At 35.8% G+C, this 27,588-nt stretch overlaps 1 protein-coding gene across 1 annotated transcript; it reads left to right on the top strand.

The window, feature by feature from the left end:
• The first annotated feature begins 1,190 nt into the window (after window positions 1-1,190).
• Window positions 1,191-24,514, top strand: cyth3a (cytohesin 3a). Its single transcript, XM_067368812.1, has 13 exons — window positions 1,191-1,452; window positions 10,270-10,352; window positions 12,158-12,222; window positions 12,319-12,385; window positions 12,506-12,624; window positions 13,589-13,669; window positions 15,916-16,028; window positions 16,570-16,718; window positions 16,806-16,917; window positions 19,188-19,264; window positions 20,028-20,099; window positions 20,463-20,617; window positions 23,853-24,514. The coding sequence occupies exons 1-13, from the start codon at window positions 1,428-1,430 to the stop codon at window positions 23,923-23,925; spliced, it is 1,191 nt and encodes a 396-aa protein (XP_067224913.1). The 5' UTR covers window positions 1,191-1,427; the 3' UTR covers window positions 23,926-24,514.
• Window positions 24,515-27,588: the final 3,074 nt, after the last annotated feature.

The raw sequence follows: 27,588 nt of genomic DNA, 5'->3' as shown, positions 1-27,588 counted from the left end.
ACTGGGTGTTACAAGTGAAGTTCATGGGAGAGTTTTTTTTTTTTTTTTGCAATGCAAACAACATTCTCTTCCTGAGCTTCAGCGGATATCTGTTTCCCACACAGGATGTCATTCCCACCCTGAAGCCCCTGTTTTCCCTACACCTACTTCATAGTTGTTCCCTCACGCAAAGGGCCTGGCTGTGTGCTATAGTCACAGAACATTAAATTCTGCCCTTTTGACACTCACATCCAGTTATATCTTACGTAACATCTTCAGATGGAATCATTTAAATAATTTAAAGTCAGTTTAGGAGACACAAGGACAAAACTTTTCAAATGAATTAAGCCAACAGCAAAATACAAAACCTGTTTGTTATGAAATACAAATAGTGGCACATTCAAATCCATGCAAATTAAGTGAAATATCAGCTTGTTTTAACTTCAAAATGGCAATCTTTTTGAGATATTTGGATGTTGCAAGATTTTTCCATAAAGCCACAAAATGCTTCACACTTAAGATGGAATTCATGACACAAAAGGTAAGACCATGACTTAGCTTACCTGGGAAATTGGGACAGCTTACCTGGGAAATTGTATGACTAATACTGGCTGACAAGTGGTGTCCGGAAAACAGGCAAGTTCCTGTACTCTACAGTCATTGTAGGTGCCTGGGATTCTCCAACTCTTGCTGACATCACTTTTGCATATGACGCTCAGGATATTGCATATTATCTCGTTAGGTCTTTTTTCCAGGTCTCTTGTATTGACTAGGTCATATTAAATCATCAAAGAAATTTGTGTTTAAAACCATGTGGCAAAAATATAATTAAATATTCATGAATAAATATTATTAATTAATTGTATTATATTTATTAAATGATGCAATATTGATCATATAATTATAAAAAATAATTAAAAAAATTCTCAAAAATGATATAAATATCATGCATGCCTCTCTCTTTCAGCACATTAGATATATAGAATGTAGATAGAAATACATTCTTTTGGATTTTTATTTTAATCTTTTTTTTTTTCTTATGACCCTCGAAACATTTACATGACATGGCTTATTAGACAATGTAAAGACCGGGATGCAATCACTTAGGATCAGTCATAGTATATTCATAGATTATGGTGATGGGCGGAGCCTCTGTTCTTTGGCTAAATGAAGCTGTTTCTTCTCACAGTCTCTCTATGGATGAAGGCGAATGGAAGCTGGCATAGAGCGGGCTGCATAATCATTTGTTTCACCAGGATTTATGTCCATCTATGCAGCAATTTATGGATTATGCGAATTAAATTTAGAGCTACCCCTGAACTCGGTTACGATGAGCTCAGTGTGCATCCTAATGTGATTTAATTTTGTGTTTCACAGACCAGTGTTATATTAATTAGGGTAGTAATCTTTGACTGCAGCACGTTATTTACATCAAGTCTATTCGCAGCATGAACATGGATGAAGATAACCGAGGTAAGGTTTCTGTTTTATTTGCAAGCTTAAGCAGCTGTCAGTCTCTGGTTTGTCTCAAAAACGAGTGAGCTGCCTAGCTAGACAGCATTTTTGAGCGTAACAGGCGCGTGCAGTTGATTGGAAACGCGCTTTGATTCCCTAGATAGATAGCTCACTCGGTTTCCTCACTGTGAAGGATATTTTATGAATAATCAGCATTAAACGGGGTGTGTAGGAGGAAAAAGGAAACTTTAATACAATATTTTCCACTATTCTTACTTTTAATAGGCTACTATCATTGACTGGATCAGTAATGTTTGCCTACTTTATTTACACTTTAATAGTTTCTGCTTTTTATGAATGGCGTTTCAATTTTACGTGAAATTGATAGTGTTCGTGTAGTCAATATGACGTGTTGTCACTGTGTTTTAATTCGAATGTGAACATCGCTTCAGTCTTATTGCCGGAGCCGTTCATATGGCTGTTCATATGTAGGTCGTCAGTTTGTTTGATGTGGAGATCCTTTGAAGTACCTCGCGAGATGTTTATGAGTACAGTTGTGGTGCCAAGAGGGATAATGAGGCATTTAATTAGTCAAGTGCTCGTGTTTTTATAGAGTTCTGTATAAATTACCAATTTATTAATTAGAAAATACTACTTTTAGAATTGAGCAGTAGCCTATCACATGAGTGCCATGCTGCACTGTATCTGTACTGACACTGAGTACAACAGCACAACTTGGAGAGTGATGTTGCTTTATACAACAGTTCAACAAACAATAACTAAGTAACTTACATTTCAGACAAAAAAAGTTATCTTCTCTGTTAAAGAAAATGGTTCCAAAAGAAGCTACAGCAATGACCATTGCTTGTCACCAAAAAGACACGCAGACTGGAAGCTGGTATGGAGTAGTGTGAATAAGTGGAGGAGTGATAGAAATTTAGGCAGCATCTGAAAACTGAAAACTGCTGCCTTCGCAGGCAGGATATGAAGGTAGGAAGGTAACAAGGCATGTCCAAATCCAATAATCATTCCATATCCTGTCTCCTGAGATACCTTCGTCTGATCGATTTTTGAAGGCAGCATAGATGTATTCTTTGCTGCCTTTGATATCCCACATTCCTGTGGTTCCATTCCATGACATTTGAGCCAAAAATATAAATAAATAAAAATAAAGATGGCATCTGAAATTTGAGGTTGATGGTCAGTTTGTGTGTAAAACATATATTCTGACCGACTTTTCCTCTTATGACATTTCTAGCAAGAAATTAGTATTGTACTAATTAAATATTCACTTTGTTACACACCAAAGCTTTCTCTGTTTTGTCATCGATAATTAAATCATTATGCTGCCTCATTAGTCTGTCCGAAATGAGTTGCATGAGGTACCTTTGTGTGTAAACGCTGCCTGCTAATTCACTGCCTGATAAGGCAGCGAGGCAACGAGTCAGCTGCTTAGGTTTTCAGATGCAGTGTTGCTCTGAGAGATTTCCTGCTGATTCAAATCAGCTTTTAAATCCACTTCAATTTTTATAATTTAATACGCTCCATTTATAAATATTTAGCATAGGCTGCAAAATGTTACCTTCCAAGGTAGGAACCATTTTTTTGTCATTCACCAAAGCTTGATCTGTTTTGTTGTAGATCATTGTACTGTTACGCTGCCTCAGAAGCCTGTCCGAAATCAGTTTCATGAGGTTCCTGACAAGTCAGCTGCCTAAGCTTTCTGATGCAGCCATAGGCTGTATCCGAAATGGCCTCCTATAGCTTCAGTCACTATTCCCTACATTATTCCACTATATAGTCCATTGAATGAGTGAATGAAAAAGAGTGGGCAAATCTTTTGGTCAGATGCAAGAATTAATTTGTTGCAACACTTACAATGCTTTTCTCTAGTGCCTAGCCGTTATGTGTACATTGTTTATGCACTAGGGGTATGGTACACTGTGGGATTGAATAAGTATACTCGATATTGTCCACTATGCAGTACTGGCACCGGAGAATTTTAAGAAAATTGCCTTGTTTATACACAACATATGATGTAAGCAACAATGCTTAAATTAAATTTTCAACCAACCATATTTCATGCTTTCAAAAAAGGGATCCCTTTTTTAAACTTTATTTTAACAGAAAGAATTGTACAAAAAGATGGAGGCATGCTTGAAAAATAAATACAGTCATTTTGTCATAACAGCACTACCTGTTGAATTTATAAGGGCCAGTTACAGAACGAAATATGAACATCAGAAGGTAGGCCTATATGATACAGTACAACTTACAGAAGACCATTGTGTCTCATAGGACACTTTCCTCGAGATTTCGTGTTTTTACCTGTTGGTTAAAAAATAAATAGCCTATTGATCATAATCCCGCAATCAAGCTGACAACATAATAATAATAATAATAATATTGCAATAATTTTGACTTGAAATAAAATGTGATCATTTTGACTTAAGACTTTGCTTTAAACTGCGTAAACTAGCTGAAAATCGTGCGCTCATTTAGACACAAAACATACAACTGACATGATTGCGAGTGAGAATAGTGTCATCGGTTCACCTGACTCTGGAAGAAATCTGCTATATGATAAGCTTTGATATTTGTTAATGTATTTTAGCAAGCAGTTCTGTTAGAAGGAAAATCATGATCTGTAAACTGTTTCTTGAACAACGCTTTTGTAAAACAGTTTAAAGTTGTATGAAGTTCAGTAAAAAGTTGATTAATTGTGCAGTCTTACCATACTGGTATCCCAGATTTCAATATTTGGTGGTTTAAATGCCGACTTGAGGTCTCTGTGAAAGTTTTAAAGCACGTCCGTAATGGAGAACTGTCACGTCCATAACATTGTTTTTTCCTCATAAATGCGAACACGAAAAATGAAATAAAATTATTATTTTATGCTCTGTGGAGAGCCAACACTTCTTCATTCGGTGGGCAGTATTACTTTTGGTTTGCACAGTGTAATTCACAGAATTCCTAAAAAATCACCCAAAACTTTGTGACTTTTTTTGTCATGCCCCTATATTTCCCTCATCTAAAATATACAACGATTGTATAGACTGACATTTTTCTGGACTCCTTTAGTAAGGGACTATGAATATATAAACAGATGGTTCAATATGTTGGTATTAAATGCATTCTCTGAGAATTTATATTTCTAGTTTTGACTCCAAATGTCAATAAATGTAATTGCCCATATAATGTAATGAATTGGTGTTAGCACAAGTTAAAAGAGGAAATAAAAAATAAATTAATTTCAAATTTAAATGACAGAAATATTCTGAAAGCTTCTTACACCATTTGAGATATTTGATTTGATTTTGATTATAGAATAGTTACAAATGACTATGGTATTTTGGTGGATACTATGGTTTCTATGGTCATTTTTGAAGGGACTGAAAGATAATGTTTATTTCTTTGGTTTTTATTGTTCTTTCTTTAGATATTAAATTTGATTTAACTTGATTGTAACCATCTGGTCCATGGGTTAATGTGATCACCATTTCAGAAAGATTTCAGAATTTGCACATTTTGTCAATTTGAACAAATTTTGGATGAGCACCAGTGGGCTTTCAGATTTTTCTGCAATGTTTCTGCTTTCAGTTACTATGGGATCATCTAAATAGACTGTGGAGATAATGGTAGTGATTTAGTGTGAGAATTACTCTGTGAGAGTTGTTTTGGTATACGAGTGTAAAAGAAAAAAAAAGGGGAAGAGAACCAGAAACCAGACCAAAAAGCCAGACATCTCAAGCACCTTTGAGCATGCAGCCAGTTTCATTGCTATGCTGATTTACAGCCGTAATCACTTTATCTGACCAAGACCAATTGTAAATGTCTACAAGAACAAGAAAGCACAGAGATAGAGGTACCATTAGCTCAGTAGGTCTTTCCAGTTCCTCTTGTATCATGATCCTGAAAACTTCAAAGCCTTGGACTCAACGGCTAGTTTGTCTTATCTTACCGTGGGAAAAACCAAATGGAAAACCATTTTCCGTCAGATTCTGTGATAGATGGTTGACTGCAAAGAAAGACCGCTAGGAAGTCAAGGACAGTTATCAGAACCACAAATTTATGTCCTTTTTACATTTTTTAATCATTGCTCTGTCTTAAGCTAAGCACCAACCAAGAGGCGGACTTTCCCAAACTGATTAAAGGAGAGACAGTGAGGCCTGGCACTCATTAACATTGTCTGTGTCTGATCGGTGGCACCGGTGTCTGGTCCAGGCTCTCCTGAGGAGCCGTCTGGCACCAGGCATGACACAGGTAGTGGTCAAAACCTCATCAATGGTGTGACTGCACCAGCAGAGATCTGAAGGACACTGTGCCTGGCAAATCTGCTTAAGGTCAAGACAATATCAGCCATGTTATTATTATCAAAAACATTGTAGTTTTCATTTCACTGCTGTGTAATATCTGATTACTGATAGATGTAATGTTTATGTTTGCTGTCGATTGAGATTTAGATATGAAGTTTAATCTGTGAACATTACAGACTTTAAGATGATGTTAAAACATTTATCATGTGGATGCATCCTATGAGAGAGAGCTTTCAGGGTTCAGTGTTTGTTGTGTTCTAAGTGCCACATATGGAATTGATTTGAAGAGAGTCTGGAGAGCCTTTCAAGACGTTTTATGAGCTATAGCACCAGTTGAACAGTGTTAAAATGATCGTTATTACTGTTATTGAACGTAAATATTTTCATATTTGAATCAAAAATGTGAAAGGGGAAAGTTAAAAATCTAAACAGCTTTTTGACGAGGTTGTCAAAACCTTTTGTCCCAGCAGGAGATTTAAAAACAAACAGTCAGCAGTACAAAAGACCCTTGTCCAGTTTTCCACCCACTGAGTCAGGACCGTCCCAGAGCCCCATCTCTTTCATGTCAGGAATGTTGGATTCGGCAGCCGTGCATTCTTGGGCATTACTGCTTTATCATTTGCAGATTTTGTTAATACAGAAAGAGACATTAAAGGGGATGTCGGTATTAGAGATAGATTTGGTCTATTGTATAATATTTTATACAATTATTTTTTTTAATATGCACTACCGTTCAAACGTTTAGGGTCGGTAATTTCTTGCTCACCAAGGCTGCATTTATTTTATCAAAAATACGGTAAAAACAATAATATTGTGAAAATATACGTTGCACGGGTTTATTTGTAGCAATAAATAACAAAACGTTGAATGGGTCAAAATTATCGACTTTTCTTTTATGCCAAAAATCATTAGGATATTAAGTAAAGATCATGTTCCATGAAGATATTTTGTAAGTTTCCTACTGTAGATATAACAAAAATGTATTTTTGTGAGTGGATATGCATTGCGAAGGACTCCATTTGGACAACTTTAAAAGGCAATTTTCTCAATATTTAGATTTTTTTGCACCCTCAGATTCCAGATTTTCTAATAGTTGTATCTCGGCCAAATATTGTCTTATCTTAACAAACCATATAAATGGAAAGCTTATTTATTCAGCTTTCAGATGCTGTATAAATCTCAATTTCAAAAAAATTGACTCTTATATGACTCTTATATTTGTTGTCCAGGGTCACATATATGCCTGTGATGGCATCTTCTCGAATGCTGATTTCTTTTCTATTTTTTTAATGTTTAAAACAGTTATGCTGCTAAATATATTGTTGTGGAAACTGTGATACATTCTTTTCAGGATTCTTTAATGAATAGCAAGTTTAAAAGAACGACATTTATTTGATATTTTTTTCTTCTTCACTGTCACTTTTGATCATTTTAATGCGTTCTTGCTAAATAAAAGTATTAATTTCTTTAAAAAAAAGAGAATCTCACTGACCCTAAACCTTTGAACAGTATTTCAAAAGTATTTGATAAAGAAGTGCTATATTTTCTATTAAAATAACCCATTAAATAAAGGTCCAGGATTGTTGGTTTTACATTATTGGACTGTTGCCATCATCCGATCAAGACACACCCCATAACTCTGAATATAGAAGCAGATGTTGTGGGTTGTTGGGGGTATATCCCAAATGTTTCTGTGCTAATACTGTTATTTGATAAATACAAATACAAATAAGAGGATAAAGAGAACCACACACTGTTCAGAAAGCAACTTTTTTCTCTTTTGAATTGAGATAAGCTCTCTGTCCATTCCATCTGTCTCACTAGTTAACAGTAATGTAAGTATCAATCCCCTTCTTTATTCTGAAAAACAGGGTATTAAGCGAACCATTAGTAATGGTAACAAACAATCTAACATGTCTATCAGGCTCATATCAACTCTGAAACTTGGTACTAGATATCTTATTATCAGCACTATTATTATTGTAATATTTTCTTTATCATTGACAGATGCATGAACTCAGTAATGAAGATGTGTAATGGACCAAAATATAGCCCAAATAAGCCTTTACAGGTGTTTTGTGCGTTTCTATCATGTTTGGATAGGCTAGTGGCTGGGACACATCCACACTTCCTGTCCTGTGGGTCCTGGTCTGAGTGTGTGGTTAACATCAATGGGTAAGCCTGTGGAATTAGAGCAGCTGGCGGCCAGTGCGGCTATTGAGGATAAGGATAAGATATAGTTAGAGGGATTGAGGCCAGTGTGTTTATTAAAGGGTTTTAGAGACCACGATGCAATGCTTCCTGCAAACCCTTAATATCCATATTTAAACCCAGAACATCAACATGAATCAAGTTCATCTTTTCCCACAAACTTACACTACCATTCAAAACAAAAGTCACTGAGACCCCATCAGTGTACTGATCAAATGTAACACACAGCAAAATCTCCAAAGTTAAATCAACTCTGCTCAGAGTACATATGGTCCCTCTCTAAATAGTGTTAAAATAACACTGAAGCAGAGTAAAGTTAATGAGATAATTAAACAATGAATTGATGATTGAGCATTATTGATGAACACCTGCTGTTAACAAGCAGAATCACTGAAGAAAAGAGAAACACAAGAACTATAACTGACTTCAGTCACAGCCTTATTAATTGCTTCATTTTCTCATTAACTTTAACTCTGCTTCAGTGTTACTTTAACACTATTTAGAGAGGGACCATATGTATTCTGAGCAGAGTTGATTTAACTCTGGGGATTAGTAAATACATTTATAAAATATTTCTATGCAAAATAAATGCTGTTCTTTTTATTTTTCTATTCATTGAAAAATCCTGGGTAAAAAAATTAAAAGTTTCTATAAAAATATTTAGCAGCTCAACTGTTTTCAATATTCATAATAATAAGAATATGTCTTGAATTTCAAATCAGCATATTAGAATGTTTTCTGAAGAATCATGTTACTCTAAAGACTGGAGTAGTGATGCTGAAAAATTAGCTTTACCATCACTAGAATAAATTACATTTTAAAATATATTAAAATAGAATATTATTTTAAATTGTAATATTATTTCACAGTATTAATGTCAGCATAAGTTGCAGCACGGATGAAATAAAGAGCTGAATTTAGTCGCAGCAGTAAGATGATTTATTACCAAACTTAAAAGAAAAAAAAATACTCAGGAATATCCAATGCCAAACACTGGAACAGAACAAACAACAGTATAATGATGAGAACACAAAGTGTCACTCATGCTGATGGAATGAAGCTTTTGAATTGACAGTTTTGCATGCCGTCGACATTCCTGTTTTTCCCACAGGACAAGGTGCAGAGTGGTGATGTCATCACTATTCACAAATGTTTTAGCATTTCGTATTTTGTTTTTTTTTTTAAATTCAACATACAGTTTATATGAATAACATGGAAAGCAGCTTAATCATCTTTAAATAATGCCTACCATTGAATTCAACACCTTAATGAAGACAAACTAATTGTCACAATGAGCCTCAGGCCAATTTCATGAGAAGCAAATTTACTTCTGTTCTAGTGATTTTTGCCAACTCCACAGGCAAGTTATAGGCACAGAATGTTCATATCTGAAAGGAATATTCTATTTTTACCCCATTTCTTCCATAGTTACATCTGACCATATCCAGACCCTGTTGCGTAATGAACAAATGGCTCCTCATTAAGATTTAGTATGGCTTTTACATAATAATAAAAGAGAAAAAAGACCATTGCACTGACTATAAAAGCTTAGAATGACTGCAATGAATCACTCTATAATGTTATTGTTAAGGTTGAACCTTGATTCATGCACTCATTCTCAACTTCCCCTCCATTGTCATGAGGCAGATCCAGACAACCGCAGGAAATTCCCCCCTGCCCCTCTTATTAGCCCGTCTCTTGTCTAATCCTGCTGCGCCTGAGGTGCAATTACATAATGCACTCATAGTGTCCACATTTACAAGAACTGAGCCACAAGCAACTAAGGTCCAAAACACTTTCCTACTTGTGAAAAAATTAGTCAGTTCAGGAGATATTGGTCTGTTGTGACTTAAGTATCTGAAACCTCCACAAATGAATTATGTAACACTCATAGAGGAGTATATGATACTCAGTACATGTTTTCTTTACTCAAACCTACAGTGGGCACTTTAACATTGTAAAGTTGGATTGGCTTATAGTCTGTTATCTAGATGCATGGAAGGTCAAGTTGTCTTGAACATTTGGGGTCATATAGGTGTCTTAAAGGAGTAAAGTACTTGTATAAAATACAGATTTTTCCAGTCCTTTTTGAGTAACTACTAGATTTTTGGTTGAAATGTTATCTGAATTAACATAATTTATTAGGATAAGTGTGCTCTAGATTTTTATGACATACACGGCACTTTGGGATTTGAGTTTAGGTTAGGGATATGGCTGTTAAGAAAAAGATAAACTATACAGCTTCTTTGAATTTTTTGAATGTCTTGTATTCTTTTTTGGTCATTATTATTAATTTGTCTTTCAACAGTGCCTGAAGATCTTTCATTTGAAGAGAGAGATGAACTGTCTAACATTAGACGAAGGAAAAAGGAGCTGCTAGATGACATTGAGGTATCAACTTTAATGTAGTCGTTATTTTTTTTAAATCATTAAGATATCTCAGTGATTGGTATTTATCATGTCACCCTCACCACAAGTTCCCCGTGATGGGGGCTGAATGTCATTGTGGTGGAATGCGTTTTATTTTACAGATTATTAAAGGGTTAGTTCACCCAAAAATAAAAAATTTCTGTCATTAATTACTCACCCTCATGTCGTTCCACACCCGTAAGTCCTTCGTTCATCTTCGGAACGCAAATGAAAATCTTTTTGATAAAATGGCTTGTCGCTTGTGGGCTCTAATATCATTGGTAGACTGCACGACTGATCATATCTATAGAAAATGCAATCACAAATGATATATAAAACTAAGAAATCATTCTAATTTGACTTGGAATTAGGTTTAAAATAATTAAAAGTAACATTCTGCTGTTGTAGAGTGTTGTGACTGCAGAGCTCAGTGCATTAAATCATTAACTAGATTAACGATCGATCTATCAACAAATTAAACTCACTCATACGATCAAAAGATACTAAAACGTCATTCGTATTTGACAAATAATCAATTTTCTTGTCCCTAATAATCAACACAATGCAGAAGACGATGTAATATGAACTGCAGCAGTGCTAAACTGCTCATAGCATCATATTAACAACACAAAATGTATGAATCAAACTCACAAGACTGCCGACAGTTTCTTTTCCACGCATCATTTTATTATATCCATGTATGTACAGTCAAATCATATAAAACAGTGAAATCGCTCCTGTCTGTCTTCCCTGCACTTGAGATGGTGACTTGAGCTCCAGAGAGCCTTCACTCCTTTTGGTTGTCACTCGCGTAATTTGCTCCTAATTTGCATAAAGTTGAAATTTCTGAACTTTTGTCGCGTGTCTCCCATAGCTTGACACGCGTACATTCTGTCGCCAATGGTCACTGTCGCTTTCGTCGCCGGAAGTCTCTATTGAAATGAATGGGATCCTGTCGCTGCGTGTCGCTGGTGGTGTGAACGGGGCTTCGGTGAGGCCTCTATAGAGAGCAAGATAATTAACACTTTCAAATGCCCAGAAAGGTACTAAAGACAGATTTAAAACAGTCCATGTGACTACAGTGGTTCAACCTTAATGTTATGAAGTGACTAGAATACTTTTTGTGTGCCAAAAAATGACCACTTCATTCAACAATATCTAGTGATGCTGGCAATTTCAAAATGCTGCTTCATGAAACTTAGAAGCTTTACGAATCGTTTGTTTCGAATCAGTGGTTTGGAGCGTGTATCAAACTGTCAGAATCACGTGAACTATTGACATTTAGAAACGTTTCGAAACACTAATGGGATAACGAAGCCTCGTTTACTGAAATCACATGACTGCAGTTTGACACATGCTCAGAACCACTGATTGGAAACAAAAACATTTGTAACGCTTCAAAGTAGTGTTTTGAAATCTCCCCTAGATATTGTTGAATAAAGTCGTTATTTTGTTTTTTTGGCTCACAAAAAGTATTCTCATTGCTTTATAACATTAAGGTTGAACGAATGTAGTCACATGAAATGTTTTAAATATGTATTTAGTACCTTTCTGGGCATTTGAAAATGTTCATAATCTTGCTGTCAATGGACTGAGCCATCAAAATCGGATCAAAAATATCTTAATTTGTGTTCCGAAGATGAACGAAGGTCTTACGGGTGTGGAACGACATGAGGGCGAGCAATTTTTGGGTGAACTAAACCTTTTAAGAAAGATTTTTGATCAGTTGATTAACTTTAGGACCAGTACTATAACTTAAGTTACCACTTTTTCCATGATTCTTTCAGAGGTTAAAGTTTGAGATCTCAGAAGTCATGACAGAGATTGAACATTTAACATGTGTCAGAGAGACGTAAGTTTCTTGTTCTTACAGATTACAAAGAGTTGTTTAGTATTGAGGTGAAGATAATATTAGTTCACATATATGTTATTTTACATCACATTACAGCAAAAGCACTCAGAGGAACAAGCAGATTGCTGTTGGAAGAAAGAAATTCAATATGGATCCTAAAAAGGTATTATGGTTGCAATTTCCTTTTTTACCTTACCATATAGAAAATGATGTCTAGGGTCATGTATTATTTTAAGCTTAAGCAAACATCATGAAGTGGTTAACATCTCAAACACCCTTGCAGGGAATCCAATTTCTTTTGGAGAATGATCTTCTGCAGCACACACCTGGGGACATCGCTCAGTTCCTCTATAAAGGCGAAGGCTTAAACAAAACTGTCATAGGAGATTATTTAGGGGAACGGTAAGTCACATCGCTCTCTCACATGGCAAGACTAGTCTTTGTGTGAAATATATGTGTGATGTTAGATAAGGCGTTTCCATAAAAGATCCTGCTCTCTGTCTCAGGAAATGACTTCCCCTATTTGAAACAGCTGAGAATGACCACAAGTCCAAAACAATATTTAGCATATCACCCAGACAGCATGAAAGCACCTTATCTCGCCCTTACTGACATCTCTCAACACATGACTAGATATAAAACAGTATTACCTCGAAACAGCGACCCAGTGCTACATCTTTCAATATCGAGTCAAATGAAGGTGCAACAATTTGGATACTCAACGTCACCCTGAGGAAGGATTAATGAATAAGTAGACAAAAAAAAAAGAGAGTAAGAGAGTAAGCTTGAACTACAGTGCAGTAGTTCTTGGATATAAAAATAGCCTTGTCTACATAGGCATCCTGTCCAAGTTGATAACCGTTGTCTTGGCTATGCTCTAGCCTGAAGCTCAGTTGTACAGTCATCCATTTCGTTTGCTACTAGAAAGTATGGTCATAAAATATACATGGCAATTACTGTTAATTGTATTTACGAGGAGGAGCTGAAAAGCTGTAATTATTGTGTTCTGATTAGAAGAGTTTGGAGAAGTGGTTCTATCTTAGCTTGTGTAATCAGGCATATGCTGTGGTAAATCGCTTCATTACACTTTATGCTCCTACCGCTGCCTTTTTAAGACCTTTACATGTTTTCAAACGATGATTTTTATTTCCCCAAAAAAAAATGTTCTTGTGCATATTTTGTAGTTGGTGTGAAACTGAAATGTGTAGAAATCTTAGGAAATGAAAATCGACTGACACTTTAAGAGTCTGCACTGTCTTTTGATTGAACTCAAATAAAAATAAGTGTGTGTATCTCTGGAGATGGAGCTTAGAGCAAATGAGGAAATAACTACTGATGATTAAACATTTTTTCTCATTATTTTTAGAGATGACTTCAACATTAAGGTTTTGCAGGCATTTGTGGAGCTTCATGAGTTTGCTGATCTCAACCTGGTGCAGGCGTTGAGGTGAGACAGCCACCATGCATGTGGGCATTCATCATATTTTAAGATCTGCATTGTATTTAAATATCAGGAACTTAAACCTATATAATTTTCAATATAATTTTTACAAAGCTAACAAAAATATATTTCTAAGGGACCATTCACACAGAGCTTGTTTTTGTGGTTAAAAATGCAGGTCACTAGAATGAAAAATAATGCAAGATCTAGAGACGGTGAACTTCTTTTAACTTGAGCGCTATCTGTTTAGAACACCATGTCATGCATGAGATACTGCATAATGCTGCATGATAGCAATCGTCAAACAAAACAGTGTAACACGTGTCTACATAGACAAACAATAAAAAAGCACAATGGAATGGAAAAACACGTTCTGTGATACGTTTTTCCTAACATTTCCATTAAAAGGTGGGGTATGTATTTTTTTTAACTGTTGAAGTTAGTCGGGCTGACACCAACAACAAATATCTAACATCAGCATTAGGGGGCGTGTGACAGTCGAGGAGACAGAATGAGCAAGCTGGAGATTTGAAAAAGAAAAAAAAAAAAATGCAGGAAAATAGATGATGAGACACAAATAAAAAACGAGCTCAAAAGAATATCACTGGAATGAAGGTTTATGACTGGGCAAGCACTTTAGTACCCGCGTTAATATTAGAAAGGCTTTTGGAGAGAACTAAGCGGGAAGGCCTGAAAACAGGCTGCTTTGATTCCGCTCCACTTGTAAGTAACACTGGGTTATGATTGTCTTGATTGTCTGGGGCTGCTGTGCTGTTGGCGTCTAACAACAAACACTTGTTTGTATTTACTCGTGTACCATACGTTCATTGTTGCGATTCCTTGTCGTTCGCTCATTAAAGGTGCTAAAGAGGATCTTTTCGTCGACTGAGAAACCAAAGACTGTTACTGAGTTTTTGAAATGAGCGCATGCGTAAGAACAACGCCACCCAAAACTTGTGCACGAGTGTTTACCACCGGCATTCGCTGTATCGTGTTAGTGGATTCATTATGTCGGACTCACCGCAGGTAACTCATAATCTGCAGTTGTTATTCCTGTCTCCTGACAAAAACATTGCATGCGGCGCCTGTGGAGTTTGGAAAGTTACTGGAGCGCGCAGCCGTGCTCGTCTCTCACAAGGAACGCCACGGCAGTGATTGACAAGCCAGAGGGCCAATCATCGCGTAAACAATTGGCTGATGTTTTTAAGGCCCTACCTCGTGCACAGAGGATGTATAGACCTAATTTTCCAGAGAAACATGCGCGCCGCCATCTTAAGAATATTGTCTTTGAACTTCTGTTTTCGCGGTAGCCCTGTATATTTCTATGGCATCGCTGTTGAAGAATAATTAGCTGTTGAAGTGGATTTACGTGTTGTAGAGTTAACAAAAGTAATCATGAACATTGTAATGTTTAAAGCGGGTGTCTTAACAAATGTCAGTAGAACCGGAAGATTTTAAAATGAGCAGTTAATTCATAAATACATAAGATCGCTGTGGAAATACAAGCCGGAAGTCAAAAGACAATGAGCGCAGCGTTGGAAAGGGGCGGGGCTACATAAGGTCTATATTAAAGACAGTTTCAAGTAATATTGCAAAAATGTATAAAACAAAACATCCTCTTTAGCACCTTTAACTGAACTTTTCATGAAGCATTTTGTTGTGTGTCAGCTGTGATAAACAGACACTCACATTACGATTACGTGTGTAACAGTGGCCAGCTAGTAAGAGTTGTGCAGGTAAACCACTGAACATTCGGAGCAAGGTGGTTTGGATTGGAGTTTAAGTTTTGGAGGCGGAGAAGAGAGTGAAGAGAGGGGTGGGTTTGTTTGGGTTAATTTCAGATATCAACAGTGTCCAACAGCGTTGTTGAAAAAATACATTCCCCACCTTTAAGTTATAAATATATTTCTGAATGTTTTTTTTTTTTTAAATTTCCTTTATGTATAGACGTTATAAACAGAAAGTGTTAACTGAGCATTCCAGTTTATCATTTTACGAACGTTATTAATAAAACATTATTAGAGACCAGATAACTTTGGATTATTGTTCAAATTTGATGCATTGTATCGAGAGAATAATCCAAAGGAGTCAAAACATTCCATGATTAGAGCAGAATGTGATTAGAGCCATTCATTGTCCTTGCATTACTCTATGCAGATAAAAATCATACATCCTTTCATGAATTCCCTGAGACAAAGGTCCATCAAATAACCATTACATTTTGAAATGTCATTTCCATCTCTCCCTGGCAGGCAGTTTTTGTGGAGTTTCAGACTTCCCGGTGAAGCACAGAAGATAGATCGAATGATGGAGGCCTTTGCTGCTCGATATTGCCAGTGTAACCCAGGTGTCTTCCAGTCCACAGGTACAACTTTTATCAGTAGTAAGCCCTGAGTACCTGAACCTCTCATTTTGGTACATCATTGACCTGAGCTTTTACTCAGCCATATAAAAGCCTCATTCCCAAAATAATATATAATATTAAAACTAAATAAACTGCAGGACAAAATCTGCTCCACAATAACTGATAAATATTAGCAATGTTGAAACACTGTTAGAGACACTGTATATAATGCAACACCCCAGCAATGGACTGAAGACACTGTGCTAAAACAAAGCGCAAAATAATTATTTATTTATAAACAGAGTCTGCAAATGTCCAAAGCATTAATATCTTTCTTTCAGCATGGAGTCATGCATAAAGATGCAGAAAAAGTTAAAAGTGGCCTGTATGTTGCATTACTTTCTGTTTTCAGAATTTATCATTTAGCAGTCAACTAATAAAAAATTAAAACAAGAAAAAAGAGGGTTGCATGCTCTTCATATCTTTATATGCATGCTCCATTTAATTTGCCAATCTGGACCTATAGAGCTGACCGACTGATCCGAGTTTCTTGTCTCCACAGACACATGCTACGTTCTCTCGTTCTCCGTCATTATGCTCAACACCAGCCTACACAACCCTAATGTCAGAGACAAGCCCACAGTGGAAAGGTTCATCTCCATGAATCGGGGCATCAACGAAGGAGGAGATCTGCCTGAGGAGCTGCTCAGAGTGAGTTTCTGCCTCAAACTGTGATGAAAGAGTTGAAGGTTATATAATGATAGAATATGCATTTACATATTGTTTTTTTTTTCACAGAATTTATATGAAAGCATTAAGAATGAGCCTTTCAAAATTCCTGAAGATGATGGAAATGATCTGACTCATACATTCTTTAATCCAGACAGAGAGGGATGGTTGCTAAAACTAGGTTTGTTATATATGTCTGTTGGTCTGTCTATCTATCTGTATATCAGTTCTGTCTATAATTCTATCTATCATTTTTTCATGGTTTCAAATTTATGAGTTTACCCTTATTTCTTTATAGATTTAATTTATTCTAGTACTATACAGCATCTCACTGTGTTACATAGATAATGCTGTTAGTGGCAGACCTTCAAAGCTTTTATGGCACTTAATTTTCATATTAAAGATCCTTTAATATCATCAAATGTTTTGGCAAATGTTAGTTGATGTGAAACGGGGACTACACTAATCCCATGCCATGCAATGATTTATTTACAGCAAAAGGTTCTGCCACTAATACTATTAAAGGGTTAGTTCACCCCAAAATGAAAACTCTGTCATTAATTACTCACCCTCATGTCCTTCCACACCTGTAAGACTTTCGTTCTTCTTCGGAACACAAATGAAGATCTTTTTGATGACAGAATGCTGTCAGATTTCCTTCCATAGACTGCCTTTGGAACTACCACTTTTGACACTTCAAAAACTTCATAACCCTCTATGGTACGCAATATATCAATGAGGAAAAAATATATTTGTGTTGTTTTTCCTGTTTAAAATGGGTCACTTTAACAATATCGATAAACATTTTCATTAATTTTTTAATTAATTAATTTTTTTAAAGTTTGTTGCCTCAAGGAAACATTGTACCACAATGGACAAATTGAAACATTTGACATTTTCATGTTCAAAAATAAATATATTTACTGAAAACATCAATTTCTTTAACCAGACACTTGAAGAAACAAATTTATCCAGTTCTTAATGTATTAAAAAAATTCATAATTTAATAAAAAGTAACATTTTATATCCAGCTGTTGCTCTCAGGCAACATTGTACCATTGTGGAACACAAGTATTACCAAAATATCATATCGTTATGTTATCATATCCATCTTCAAACTCATCTCCAGCTTCACTCTCACCCTCTATAGATTGTCACTATGACCTCATCTTCCTCATCACAGTATGACCCCTCATCATCACCCTCATCAACTGCCAGTGCTACCTGTGTTTTTATACCTTTTTGAAGTGCTATAGAAAATGTGCAGATCATAATGGTAGTCAACATTTGAAGTGGATCAAAACCGTTCATCAAAGTTGTCCTAAAACCTTCCTCTTAGGACAACTTAGTTCTTAAGACAATTTTGATTAACTTTTTTGATCCACTTCAAATGTTGACTACTGTATATGCAGATATAGAATGTGCATTACTATTCTTATAAGTGAATTACAAAATCATGCAAATATATTTAGATAATTCTAACACTTTTCCTTACAAATATAATATATAACACACTAAAACATTTCATGATATATATAATGTAAAGTTCTTGAAAATACTTCTTTACTTACCAGTGCAGGTGACTGGACACAAATAAGTGAAAAATGCACTTTTCATTGGAGAAAATATGGAGCCATGTGACGTGCACATGTGCTGAAAGAGGACACAAAATGGACCACTGTGGGTCATGTTATCACTTTTTTGCACTTTCATTGATTGGTATTTGAGTTCTTCTGTCCTGAGATAGGTTTGATCAATAGATTGGTGTCTTATTTTGTTAAAAACAAACTAAAATAGACTATGTTGCCTGGAGGCAACACGGTACCATAGAGGGATTAAGAGATCGGTAAACTAACCCATGTGAATCAAGCGGTTTAGTCCAAATTTTCTGAAGAGAATCAATCACATGTTATGAGGTACAGATTTTTACTCGCATGTAAACAATGATCAGTGAACATAAGCAGAAGCTCAACCGAACTTAAATAATGCACAAAAACAAACCTCTCCCTGAAGCTCAAACGTGCTGTGTAACACACGAGAATGAACCTCATTGGTTACACAGCATGCTTGAGCTTCGTGGAGAGGTTTGATCTTGTGCGTTAATCTGCTTATGTTCACTGATCAATGTTTACATGTGAGTAAAAGCCTAAATGAAATCTGTTCGTCATAACAAATGATTGATTCTCTTCAGAAAATTTGGGGGAAAAAAACACTCTACATATGGGTTAGTTTTCCAATCTCTTTATGAAGTTTTTGAAGTGTCAGTGGTAGTTACAAAGGCAATCTATGGAAGGAAATCTGACAGCATTCTGTCATCAACGAAAGTCTTACGGGTGTTGAACAACATGAGGGTGAATAATTAATGACAGAATTTTCATTTTGGGGTGAACTAACCCTTTAAAAGCACTTTTCCTGTATTTATTTTTTATTAATATGTATTTGAACTTGCAGGGGGAAGAGTGAAGACCTGGAAGAGGAGGTGGTTCATTTTGACAGATAACTGTCTATATTACTTTGAATATACAACAGTAAGTACAGCTGCTCGACATTTCCTGTTTGGGAAATAAATAGATTTAATATTTATCAAGAAAATGTAACTCAAAATGTGTGAAAAGGAGGAAGGTCAGATGGAAGAGGTAGTCAGAGAGAAAAAGAGTAAGTGAACAGCAAAGAAGTGATTTGTTCAGTGTCTTAGCAGACACCAGCATCCTCAAAGCACATTCACTAAAAAAGACAAAACAAGCACAACATCAGGAACTGAACAAATTGACTAGTTTAAAGCAAGACTCAATAAAATTACTTGACAAGCAGTTCTTCAGTTACTTTCATTTGGTATTGGGGGTGGGAACATTCTCCTTTCAGAGTATTTGATTGGGCAAAAATCTGTGTAGCGCAGTCATCAGTAAATACATGTTAAATGTGTACACATGCTAGAATTTTGTCTGTTTATGATTACACTAGCATATACATGACCTCAAAGTCAACAGGCATGGACTAAAACTCAAAAAACACTCAAAGCAACAACCTCCCCCACTGTGTCATCTCATCAGCAAAGTGGAAGGAAATAATGCATTTTTTCCCTAGTTGTGTGCCAGATTTAGACCAAGAGACAGACAGTAGTTGCTTAATGTGCACATAGTTCCCTCACTTTTTTAATCATGCTTTTTCTGTAAGTCCCCTTCCTCCACATCTCATTTAGGGGAAACACATTGTAGATTAAGTCCTAGGATTAATTGCTTTAATAACAAATAAACACAGTGGATTTAAGGTCTCTCACTCATGTGTTCACAGGACAAAGAGCCTCGGGGGATCATTCCACTGGAGAATCTTAGTATAAGAGAGGTGGAGGAACCAAGAAAACCAGTATGTTCCTCTTCAAGCTCTCGGTTATACTATATTCTTTAGGCAGTCTTTAAAGTGTTAGTTCACCGAAAAATTAATTTACTCATCCTCAAGTTGTTCCAAACTTTGTATGAAGAAGATATTTTCAAGAATATGGTAACTAAAACCCTATTTACTTATCAACTCGTTACCGACATTCTTCAAAATATCTTCTTTTGTGTTTAGCAGAAGAAAGAAATTCATACAGGTTTGTATGACAGGTTTGTGGGTGAGTAAATGACAGAATTTTCATTTTTGGGTAAAACATCCTTTAAGAAGAATCCTATTTTTAGTCAATAAGAAATGAAGAAGTAAGTGTGACTGTTTAATGCTTTGACCTTTCAGAATTGCTTTGAGCTTTACAACCCCAGTCATAAGGGGCAAGTAATTAAGGCATGCAAGACGGAGGCTGACGGAAAGGTGGTGGAGGGGAATCACGTTGTGTACAGAATATCTGCACCCACGCCGGAGGAGAAGGAAGAGTGGATCAAATCCATCAAGTAAGGCTTCACTATGTCAGCCCTCATTATTCTCTTCTAAGATAACCGATGTGTGTCGGCTGTAGGTCATATACACACACCCACAGATGCTCAGAAAGGGGCATTGACTTCTCTTATCATAGAACATCACCATCATGCTGATAAGATGAAGTGAGTGTTTCCAGTGTTTTAGACATTGGCTGTGCACTGCAGAACTATTTTTCCCTTGTTTACCTTCAAATAAGATCAATTTAAACTGCATAGGATGTTAAGACTTGCTTTCAGGTAATATATATTTTAACTTCTTAATTTGAGCACAAATTTAGTCAGGTTCATACTTATAACAAAAAAATAAAAAAATAAATATATATATATATATATATATTGATTAAAAGGTGCCATTACATCTTTTTTTACAAGATGTAATATAAGTCTAAGGTGTCCCCTGAATGTGTCTGTGAAGTTTCAGCTCAAAATACACCATAGATTTTTTTTTATTAATTTTTTTAACTGCCTATTTTGGGGCATCATTAAATATGAGCCGATGCTGCGGCCCCTTTAAATCTGGCGCTCCCCCACCCACGGAGCTTGCACTTGCCTTTAACAGCATAAACAAAGTTCACACAGCTAATATAACCCTCAAAATGGATCTTTACAAAGTGTTCGTCATGCATGCTGCATGCATACATCGGATTATGTGAGTATAGTATTTATTTGGATGTTTACATTTGATTCTGTATGAGTTTGAGGCTATGCTCCGTGGTTAACGGCTAATGCTACACTGTTGGAGAGATTTATAAAGAATGAAGTTGTGTTTATGAATTATACAGACTGCAAGTGTTTAAAAATGAAAATAACGACGGCTCTTGTCTCCATGAATACAGTAATAAACAATGGTAACTTTAACCACATTTAACAGTACATTAGCAACATGCTAACGCAACATTTAGAAAGACAATTTACAAATATCACTAAAAATATCATGTTATCATGGATCATGTCAGTTATTATTGCTCCATCTGCCATTTTTCGCTATTGTTCTTGCTTGCTTACCTAGTCTGATGATTCAGCTGTGCAGATCCAGACATCCTGCCCTTGTCTAATGCTTTGAACATGAACTGGCATATGCAAATATTGGGGGCGTACACCCTGACTGTTACGTAACAGTCAGTGTTATGTTGAGATTCGCCTGTTCTTCGGAGGGCTTTTAAACAAATGAGATTTATATCCACCTGTTTCCGCGGGGCGCTACTGTAAAAGAGAACGTGGGTACAACTTCCGGTGAGGCGACGGAAGTAGCATACCAATGGTATTTTGTGTGCTAATTAGCGAAAAGGGCTAAGTGTTTTTTGGATCATTGTTTACTTTGTAAAGTTGCAAATCTTTATGAGAGATGTCGTTACGGCACCCAGGGACAACATCTCAGTTTACTACATTAGTTAATAATATCACAATAGAATAAACAGTTTTCGTGCCCTTAATTGCTCTTTACTTTACTGACCTTCCACAAAAGTGCTGCTGCATGACTAGAGCATCCTGACCCTGCAATACTTGAACAACCCGCTGTCTGTACTTCCCGTCAAAGCCTTATGATGTGATATTTTACTCCTAACGTGTCGTGCGTGCCAGAGCCAGTCGCGTTTCCACTGTATGCGATGCTAAAGGCTACTTATGTTAACCATTGCGATAGTAAATACACACGTTTATGGAAAATATCAGAGACTGCTTGAAGACAATTTTTATATGATTATAATCGTGTATTTATTTGGTTTAATGTTTTATCTGTCTTTTCCCTGTGCCTGTTGACTCCTGACAAATGCATAGCCTGTATTTGACAGATTCACATACTCCGGTTAACTCGTATAACTCATAACTCCTGTTGTCTTCTCATGAGCTCCCTCTTGCTCTGGCTGAAAGGATCAGGATAGATAGACTGAGAGATCGCGCAAACATCCTCGGATAGCAATCATCGCATAATTTCGAGGAAAATAAATAGAAATGCTCAGAAAAGTGACAAACATAGGGTATGTTATCAATATATTTCTAAATGTGTAAGCCTTTGGATTTAAAAGCTTTAGTGGAGTTGTTTTTTGCATTCTTGTGATCTCAAATAAATGGAAGCAGGCGCAACTAAATAGGTCTGTGTTTTATTTTTATGTCAATATAAATATCAGTTAGATTTAGCATGATGTGCACTCCTGCCATAAATTAGTACATTAAATGTTTTTAATTGTAAAACATTGTTCAAATATTGATGCCGGAATCTTAAATCTTTAAGTAAAAAACAAACGTTCGCAAGTTTGGATCGTTAAATCTTGAATGACTGTCAACTGTTGAATGAATGAGTGTCACGTCCAGCTTGTTTACTTCGAACCGGAAGACGCTCCCACGTTTGACGCAAGGCCTCATGGGGCGTAGGAAACTTGTGGATAAGAAGGAGGAAACAATGGTGTTTGAGACTCACTGTATGTCATTTCCATGTACTGAACTCTTGTTATTTGACTATTCCAAGATAAATAAAAAAATTTAATTCTAGGGCACCTTTAAATGAGTGGATAGATCAATCAATCAATTAAACAAATTCATTCTGAAAGTCGTAACATCACAGTTTGGATTATTACTTAAATTTATCTTGCTTTAAGGATGTTTACTGGAAAACATGACAAAAATTAAGGCAAAAACATTTTTCTTCTGCAGTGTGGTGGATATATAATCCTCACCCTATAGGGCTGACAAGACCTATTAACAATGACCCACGTCCTCTCAAGGTTAAATGGTCTTTCCTGAGGATAGATCAGCATTTATCACTGGAGAAAGGGAAGCCAAAGACGACTTAGTGTCTTGCTGTTGGCCATGGCTCTGGTTTTGTTTTCCTGCTAACAGACTTGTTTTAAATGAAATCACATTTGCATGTTTAGGTCGTACGTAGTACATAGTATCAACATGAAAATCTCTGAAGGTCACTTGTGTACTATTGTTGAAGATCTGTGGCACTATAGGCGTCTATGTAGGCGTCTTGTTAACACATGTCCTCTGACTCAACTGGGATTGTGGAACTGTTCTGTGGGCATGTCCTGTGGGACTGCCAGGAACTCTGGGCCATCCAAACCCTAAATAAAAGGACCTACTTTTTGTAATCAGGTTCACTGCTTCCAGAAAAAAAAAGAAAAACTGTTATTGATTTATATGGATGTGCACTTTTAATAATAACATGATTCGCTTGTATAATTCTTATTTAACTGTCATCTTCCTACAGGGCAAGCATTAGCAGGGATCCTTTCTATGACATGCTGGCTACTAGGAAACGGCGAGTGGCTGCTAAAAAGTGAGCTGTAGACCTACAGTTTGTATTTTAAGGATCACTCTTCAAATGTAAACCTTCACATGGGATCCTGCACCCTACAGAAGGTGACAGACAGACAGAGGCAAGAGCTCTCTGAGGATAAAGAAGGATAAGATTTAAAAAATGTTGGTGTGTGTATAGGTCCTGTGCTAATCTGAAGGGTATGTACTTAATATTTCTCTCCAAATTAATTGTATGGGGACAAGAATGATGGATACTATTATATGCTGAATTTGTGTTTGTCAAAAAGAACTTTATGAGACTGACTCAATATCTGCCTGATTCCATTTGAGGGTCAAATATAGAGTGAGTAGCGCCCCCTGCAGCATACAGCAGGAACTTTACTGTCTACTATCACAAATATCCTGGTATAGTTGTGTGGAGATGTTCTCAAATCAAGTCTAATTTTAGGAAATGGCAATGAGTAGATGGCCAAGAAATGTATGTAAAATATACTAAACTACTGGTGATGATGTCAATTCCACTCACATTTCTTTGGAGAAAAAAAAGTCTTTGAATACAGTAAATAAGAAAATGAAGACTTAAGATGCAAAAGCCTCTAAGTGCCGTCTGAAATTTTCTTCTAAAGTGAGCAATTTTATCAAACTTGTATGTTTAGGTTCAGTAATTTCACTTTAAATGGCAAATTATAGGTCATTTTCATTGCCATTAAAGTGAAATAACTGAACATAAACATACAAGCTTGATAAAAATGCTCATTTTATAAGAAAATTTCAGATGGCACTTAGAGGCTTTTGCATCTGAAGTCTTAAAATACATTATGGCAGGGAATCATGCCGAGTATAATTTTTTATTGCTATCGTATAATATCAAATTTCATTCATTGTCTTAATTGTAGTTTTAAATGGTTTTATGTTTAGTTGTTTCATGTCATAGTCATCAAAATCAGCAGGACTGGTTGCATGAATTGGAAGAGAAAATAATCAGAAAGGTTGTTTTTCATATTATATTTATAATGGTTTCATTTTCTTAATATAAAATACTGTAAAAAAACTTACTATGCTAATTATTTGATGCCTTTTCAAAAATACAAATACCTGTTTGTATACACTTTTTGATTTAAATTGTTGCTGATTTAAGTTAACATTTTGTTTTATTTATGTAATATTGCCAATCTGTTATATGAATCCATTTTTGTTTTTTTTTATATGTTTGTAAATAACATATACTCACGCATTGAGTTTTAATGTTTTAAGGGGACTTTCCATAGACATAATGCAGCTTTTTATACTGTACGAAATGTATTTTCTATCCCTTAAACCTACCCATCACAGAAAACTTTCTGCATTATTACATTTCTTAAAAAAGCATCCCTTAGTAGGATTAATAAGCTAATTTCCTCATGGGGATCAAAATATGTCAAATATGTTGTACCCTTAATGTACCAACCACACAGACACAAAGTAACACCACAAAAGCCATAGTTCATTCATCCATGGATCTAAAACTGATGTATATGCAATTTAGTTGAATACAGAGCTTTTAAGTAAATACTGATAACTCTGCAAACCTGAAACTCATAATTCCTATGTCGTATTGCAGAGCATAAAGGAAATACTCAAAGATACACACGTCACACTGATTCTGATATCTGTCCACTGTTAAAACATGAATCTATATGATACAAATTTAGTCGACCATTCTTTCTCTATAATTTCAGCTAGTTTAAAGTTAACACAGCCCCTGTTGCCTGTTATCATCACTGTCCAGTTCCATGTAGGGCAGCAATACTAATCATAGTGAAATATAGAGAATATGGTTTATTCTAAATAAATTCTACCAACAGTGCAGCTTCCTTTGCTAATTTTACCTGTTAGCGATAAGCCATAATGATATGCAACCAAACCCATCTAAAATTTAAGACTTAAAATTAAATACCTGTATTATTTTATGGAAAACTATGTTTTTTATAATAGGTCTATGTAATGTTGTATTATTATAATAATGTAACAATAAGTAAAAAATCGTAACTTATAATCTGCTTAACATTTTTATGGTAAATATGCACGCATGCGCTTAAGACTGTATTTCAGAACTCTCTGTATGTGTCAGTAAATCAGAATTTAGATATCTTAGATGGAACATGGATGCAGGTCTGTCAGTCCTGTCAATCAAGCCATTGGACCTCAACTCATGACCTCAAGAACTGACCTAATAAAACTTTTTATGTTGAGATTCAAACAAAGGTCTGCTTTCTGTATTCTGCTTTCCTGTATATCAACTGGTAGTTCTCAGGTTCATCTTACTATAACAGCTGTGGCAGAAAGGGGTCAAAGTTTGGCTGGTTTACTGTCCCTTCTGCCAAATACTACAATTACACAATTGTGTATATATATATATATATATACACAATATATGCCTGACTGCGGGTGAATTTGGTTATCCTACTGCTCATAAAACATTCACTACTAGGCTTAAAGGTGCCATCGAATGTTTTTTTTTTTTACAAGATGTAATATGTAAGATGTAAGTCTAAGGTGTCCCCTGAATGTCTCTGTGAAGTTTCAGCTCAAAATACCCCATAGATTTTTTTTAATTAATTTTTTTAACTGCCTATTTTGGGGCATCATTAACTATGCACCGATTCAGAGGTTGCTGGCCCTTTAAATGCTCCCTGCCCATCGAGCCCACGACTCTATAATACAGTGCATTTACAAAGTTCAAATGACAATTCATAATAGATGATACTTTACAATGAACCCTGTTAGAGGGCTACATATAGCAATTTATCTGTTCAATAAAATAACTTACTCACCTGTTGAGTAATAAAAAATCCATCAGTTCTCGCCATCTTCGAAAAGTCAAGCCAATCTTGATTCTCCTTGTATTACCAGTTCTGTCGTGTTTTCTTTTTAGCAAGCAGAAACTCCTCTGTTTGGCGGGTAAAAAACAACAGCAGGTGATTCCCTGGAGGTTCGAGATTTAGCACGCTCCATGTTAAATTTTTCTCGCTGGTCGTGACAACTAACCTATATTACTTTCACATGCGTCAAAGTAGCCACCTAGACACAGGGACGAGTGACGTTAAGTACGCAATTTCGCGCGAAAAGCATCTCGTACAGATAGGGCTTAGCCTAAACAAGGATAAGGTCTTAATTCAATTGGGATATTTAAGTAGCTTTTATAAACATACACAAGAAAAAAAAACATTACTGGTGTGCATCTTGAGACAAAACAATGGCTGCCTGTGCCTGTGACTTTGTTTAAACAGCTCAAACATGCACTTTAGTCTAGGCCTTGTCTGTGAAACCAGGGGATAATGTACCATAGTGAACCAAAAAAACGGAAAGAAGAAATGGATGGTGTATTGACTCGTTCACATTCATTTAGAACAAAAAAAGTTACATAGTGCACCCTTAATATTTGTACAGTTAGTAAAAATGGGGGATCTTTACTGTTTATCCTCAGCCTATTAAATTTATTTACAAAAAAAAACCTAAAGCTAAATAATTGAAAATTAATTAAAAAGCATAATTTTATAAAATACATATTATTGGCAACCCCTTTATTTAATACTTTGATCTAAGAGAATTTCTCCATACAGAATCTATCACTAAGAGGATAAACAGCCTGTTTTGCTCATATCTATAAAGGACGCCGATATTAGTGGAGGGCGGTGTTATATATA

The sequence above is a fragment of the Chanodichthys erythropterus genome, chromosome 19 (genome assembly GCF_024489055.1).
Source record: "Chanodichthys erythropterus isolate Z2021 chromosome 19, ASM2448905v1, whole genome shotgun sequence".
In the NCBI taxonomy this organism is placed as follows: Eukaryota; Metazoa; Chordata; class Actinopteri; order Cypriniformes; family Xenocyprididae; genus Chanodichthys; species Chanodichthys erythropterus.
Note: the sequence above shows the minus strand (reverse complement) of the source record. Positions and strands in the feature narration are given on the sequence as shown.